At 28.7% G+C, this 5,441-nt stretch overlaps 2 protein-coding genes across 3 annotated transcripts; one reads left to right on the top strand and one right to left on the bottom strand.

The window, feature by feature from the left end:
- Positions 1-2,558, bottom strand: LOC124432751 (sex-determining region Y protein-like). Of its 2 annotated transcripts, none has more exons than XM_046981895.1 (4): positions 2,462-2,558; positions 1,152-1,599; positions 782-879; positions 1-670 (listed from the first exon to the last, which is right to left on the bottom strand). In XM_046981895.1, the coding sequence occupies exons 1-4, from the start codon at positions 2,496-2,498 to the stop codon at positions 663-665; spliced, it is 591 nt and encodes a 196-aa protein (XP_046837851.1). In that variant the 5' UTR covers positions 2,499-2,558; the 3' UTR covers positions 1-662. The 2 variants fall into 2 exon arrangements, with proteins under 2 accessions (XP_046837851.1, XP_046837850.1); XM_046981894.1 differs by having other exon boundaries at positions 3-366.
- Positions 2,559-2,893: 335 nt separating this feature from the next.
- Positions 2,894-5,116, top strand: LOC124432754 (dnaJ homolog subfamily B member 13-like). Its single transcript, XM_046981900.1, has 6 exons — positions 2,894-2,991; positions 3,292-3,513; positions 3,600-3,744; positions 4,213-4,390; positions 4,456-4,627; positions 4,763-5,116. The coding sequence occupies exons 1-6, from the start codon at positions 2,894-2,896 to the stop codon at positions 4,995-4,997; spliced, it is 1,050 nt and encodes a 349-aa protein (XP_046837856.1). The 3' UTR covers positions 4,998-5,116.
- The last annotated feature ends 325 nt before the right edge of the window (positions 5,117-5,441 follow it).

The following is a 5,441-nucleotide window of genomic DNA, read 5'->3' as shown; positions in this document are numbered from 1 at the left end:
TTTCTTTGCAAAAAAATAAAAAAGAAATAATAATAAAAGTTATCATAATAAATTTTGACGGATCTTTTGATATATTTTTTGTTGTTGACACATTGTATACGTTAAATTAAACATTACATACTGGCAGCAACACGCCATACGTTCTTGTTTCTAGGAAATCGCTATTTGTATCGCGAAAAGTTAGTTTCGAATATGCAAGTTAAACATATGATCACAAATGACGAGTAGAGCGGCTGCCATTCGGCTTTATATCTCTCAGTAGGCTATCAGCATCGTTCTATGTCCGCTTGCCTGCATGCATCGTCCTGTCGTGTTACGTCAACGGTAACGATGATGACGACGACAATGATGACGATGCACTCATCCCTGATCCGAGTTAATAAAGTAACGTGAGACAATTCACACTTTGCGATGTTCTTGACGAGTACATTTTTATAGAGTGCATTTTTCTACGGTTTTTTTATCAATACATAAGAAGAAGAAAAAAGATAAAAGAAAAAAATATATATATGTATAATATATAAATTCTATTAACAACATCGTTCTTGAAGAATATGTTGTAAGAACTTTTATATCGTATAGCGTTTTTAATATTAGTATTATTTATATTGAACGTATTGGTTTTGTTTTCATCTACGATTTGTAAATATTAATTTTCAACGTTAACGTGCTGAAAATCGAAACATCATAATACGTTTAATTGTGAAAAAGTTTATCTTAGTTAATACTTATCATTTTATGTCTATTATTGGAGAATCAAGTAATAATAAAAAAGACGTACCAGGATATTTTTTCTTGTGTTCTGCATCGACTTCTCGTGCCAATGTGAAGTACTTCTCCTTCATATCTTTCGAGATATTCTTCCAAAGGATTCCAAGTCTGATTAGATAAAGAAAAATCGTTATTGCAGGCCGACGGATATCGAGAAATCGTATAACATCAATAATAACAACAAAAACAATGTGGCAGATTCAATTAGCGAACAATTCAGTTCCGATATTTTTTAATTATTTTTTAATTAATAGATAATTAAAGAAGCGAAAATTAGATTATTATGATACAAAAAGGTAAATTATTGATAATTTAGGATACATATATCAACTCGACTTATTAACACAACGAATGAACAATATTTAACAAGGATATTAGACCTGACACTGATGTCCTTGTTAGATTCTCGAGGATTTTCACTGGCAAGTTTCTTTCGCCATTCGTTCGCAAAAAGCATGAAAGCATTAGCCGGACGTGGAATTTTTCGTTTGAGTGAATTCCCTTCGTTATTTTTCTCGTCGAAAGACAACAATGTTGGTAATATCTCTTGTCGCTTCGTAGATGGAAAATTATTCAAACGATCCTCTTGTTTTCCAATAAAATTCTCTTTGTCGTCCTCGGTAACAACGAATGTCTCTCTTCGGGACGAATCGAGAACACGATCTTCGATAATGGCGTTGTTGTTACTGTTGTTTTTGTTATTGCTTCTTACGTAGCCCCTTCCACGATAGGTAGGATAGTTAGTCAAATAAATAGCTTCTTTCTTCGTCGAGATCGGTGATAGGATGTTTGTTTTGACATTTCTCGAATCACGTAGCTTTGTATCGTCTGTGAACAAGGCACCATAATATTAATCTATTTTTATTATTTCTCTCTAGATTCGCAGTACAATGAGTCACCTTGAACGAAGTATTATGGATGTGTGATAAATTAGCATCGATCATTACGAACGAATGAGAGGAATTAAAAAAAAAAGAAAAAGAAATAAGATATAAAAAAAAAGGAATAAAAAGAATTACAAAATGCGAAAATCATACGAGACATGAGATAGTACTTAAATATTTTGTTGTATATTCTAACGTTTAATCCTATATTAATTCACTTTTTATATCGAGATTACAACAAAAAAATTATATAATATGAAAATTATAATATTATTTATATTAGTATAATTATACTATATATTAAGCATAACTAATACTTAAAATGAAAAACTTTAATACAGTATACTTCAGTATAAATATATAAGCGTGTTACTAGAAAATTTTATACGATTATAGAAAGTTATATGGAAAAATTCGAATATCCTACGATGATTTTAACTTTTGAACGAAACATTCAATTACACGATTTTGCATTACAATGTCTTCATCGGATAATTTTCAAACGACTAAAGTTTTCACAATATTCAAATTTTAATGATGTGATATTTAATTCTTTATAACCCAATTTTCTTTTTTGTCTCTATACAAAAATTATATAATATGAAAAAAATTATATGTATAGAATTATATTATAATAAGTATAACTTATATTTAACATGAATACTTCCGATATGAAATAACAAATTCGTGACGATAAATTGAAATCAAACCTCAAAAATATATGTATATAAACGTATTATTTTGAAAGTTATATGGCATTATAGAGGTTTAAATAGGAAAATTCGAATATCCTATGATAATCTTACCTTTTTGAACGATACATTCAAATACATGACTCTCCATCGCGATGCCTTAATTAGTTGACTTTCAAACAGCTAAATTCTTCGCAAAATACTAATTTCAATGGTATTATAGTAAATGTTTAACAATAGTCGATGTGTATCAGATGCGTTTGAGGTGCTTGTAATAATCACCAAGCTAACACAGGAATGAAGGTATTCTTTGCTTGGTTGTCGGGAGAAGCACATTCGTTGTTTGAAACAATTGAACAATTTTTTTCAGCGTAACGATGCGCCAACTTTCTTTTTTTTTCACTTTCGTTTCTTTCTTTATTTGTATCGTAAATATATGGTCCATGCAAAAGATCATGTCATAGAGTCAAAAAGGTACGATCAGGCTCACCGATTTTAATTTGACCTAATCGATATTTCAACGAACGTTTTTACGAACTCGGAAAAATGTCCTGTGATTGCTGTACTTGTGACAAAGTTGGCCTAGATTATTATGGTGTATTGTCATTGACTAAAAATTCTAATGACCACGACATAAAAAAAGCGTAAGATGGATATACATATATAATATACATATATGTATATATAAAAAGACGATTTATTCTTTACAATTGTGTCATGTCATAATTAGTATTCATAGTAATCACATTTTAATGAATTTTCATTTATATCTTTATCTTCAACAGAATTATACGTTAAATTTTTACATTCGATATTTACGATAATTAAATTAATAAAATATATATAAAGATAAACAAATCGATTGATAACAATTTTATTAGGATTATTTGAAACGATAATTCGATAAAGTTTATTTCGAAATATCATATATATTTGTTATGCAGGTTCAGGCGATTGGCAATAAGTTATCACCCGAAAAGTGAAGGGAATAATGCTTGCTTTGAAATATTTAACTTGATAGCTGAAGCATATGATGTACTTTCGAATCCACTGAAAAGAGCTGTATATGATCAGTATGGTGAGGAAGGTTTAAAACGTGGAGTTCCAGGTCCTAATGGATTTATCGAACCTTACGTTTATCATGGAGAACCGTTGAGAACTTATAGGTACATAAGAAATTATTTCTTCATTAAATTAATATATTGTTATCATTGAAAATAAAAATGTAATTTTACGATACAAATATTTTTAGAGAATTTTTTGGTACTGATAATCCTTATGGTGATATTCTGGATTATTTAACACAGCCACAGTTATTATTTGAATTCCCAGAAGGTCGTGGAATAAAAAAAAAGGAAGAGCCAGTGATAAATAGCTTACAGCTTACTTTGCAAGAGGTATTCTGTTTTAAATAGTACTAGAAATTTGTACTAGAAACAGAAATATTCTACAGTGGTTATCGATGATAACGTTCTGCTACGAATTTTCTAAATGACCTAAATATCTTAAGCATTTTTTCGAATAAGATATTTTGGTTTCATCGTATCTATGAATTCTTGACTTTCTTTATCTTAAGAGAATGTTAGAAATAATCTAAAAGTAAAGTATCATCGATAAAAATGTTATTATTAATATTCACCGTATGTATACAAGAAAAAAGAAAGATTTGAGTAACCAGTTTTATGAGGTAATAAAAGATCAACAGATATTCTTGCAATAATATTATAGTTAGAAGTATAGAATACAAAATTAGCTATAATAAAATATACATAATTTGCCGATTCATTAGTATAAATAAATTTGAACAATACCGACAGACGTCTTTTCTGATAAATTCAATTTATTTTTTTTTTACCTATGTATAGGTATTTTTTGGTGGGACAAAGAAAATAAAAATTCAAAGATATGTTTTCGTTGATAATAATAAAATAAAAACGGAACTTAAAGAAGAGATTTTGACAATACCTATAAAACCTGGTATACCAACGAGAACACAAATTATTTACCCAGAAATGGGTGATGAAAGTCCGAGCAAAATATCGGGTAAATCTTTTCATTTTTTGTACGATATGTAAGTGATTTCAATGATAAATTGTACGTCGATTTAGCGGATGTGATTTTTATTGTCGAGGATCGACCTCACGAGACATTTCAAAGGAAAGATTCCGATTTGTACATGATTGTTGATGTGTTTCTGCGAGAAGCTCTTACAGGAACTACCATTACTGTTAATACCATCGATGATAGAACATTTCGAGTTCCGATAACTTCTGTTATCACGTATGTTCATTGATTTATTTTTTGTTCTTTTCTTTTAAGAATGTGATTTACTTTAGTAATTTCATTCATTTCCATTATTTCGAAATTTAATTATAAAATTTAAGTTATTTCAAATAATTTCTATATTCATATTAGACCAGAATATTGCAAGATTATCGAAGGGGAAGGATTACCTTTACCTGAAAATCCAAAAGAGAAGGGAAATCTTATATTAAATTTCAATATCGAATTTCCAGTTTATTTGTCGATTATTAGTAAAGATTATGTCCACAAAGCGTTCGAATTACCGATTACCAGCGACGCGATAGAAAATACCGAATATCTTCATCGCTATGGTGTTGAACGTTATAAAATGTGGAATATGTTATAAAAAAAAAAATATACAATTTTTAATTTTTATGAAAACGATGTATTAATATATTTTATCAAAATTATCTTTTTATACAACAATTGATAATTCAAATTACAGTAAAACTGTTATACCGACAATCGAATATTACCGACATGACATCATATTTGTTCGTAATAAGGTAAAGAAGTCGTAAATCGTATAGACGGCGTTGAAAAGAAAATATAGAATACGTTATAAAAAAAATATACGATTTTTAATTTTTATGAAAACTATGTATTAATATATTTTATCAAAATTATCTTTTTATACAACAATTGATAATGCAAATTACAGTAAAACTGTTATACCGACAATCTAATATTACCGACATGATATCACATTTGTTCGTAATAGAAGTAAAGAAGTCGTGAATCGTGTAGAGGGCATTGAAAAGAAGATCATTAAAGTTTAAGAATCTCTCAT

This window comes from Vespa crabro, chromosome 1, assembly GCF_910589235.1.
Source record: "Vespa crabro chromosome 1, iyVesCrab1.2, whole genome shotgun sequence".
NCBI lineage: Eukaryota > Metazoa > Arthropoda > Insecta > Hymenoptera > Vespidae > Vespa > Vespa crabro.
This window is presented reverse-complemented; position numbering and strand designations above follow the sequence as displayed.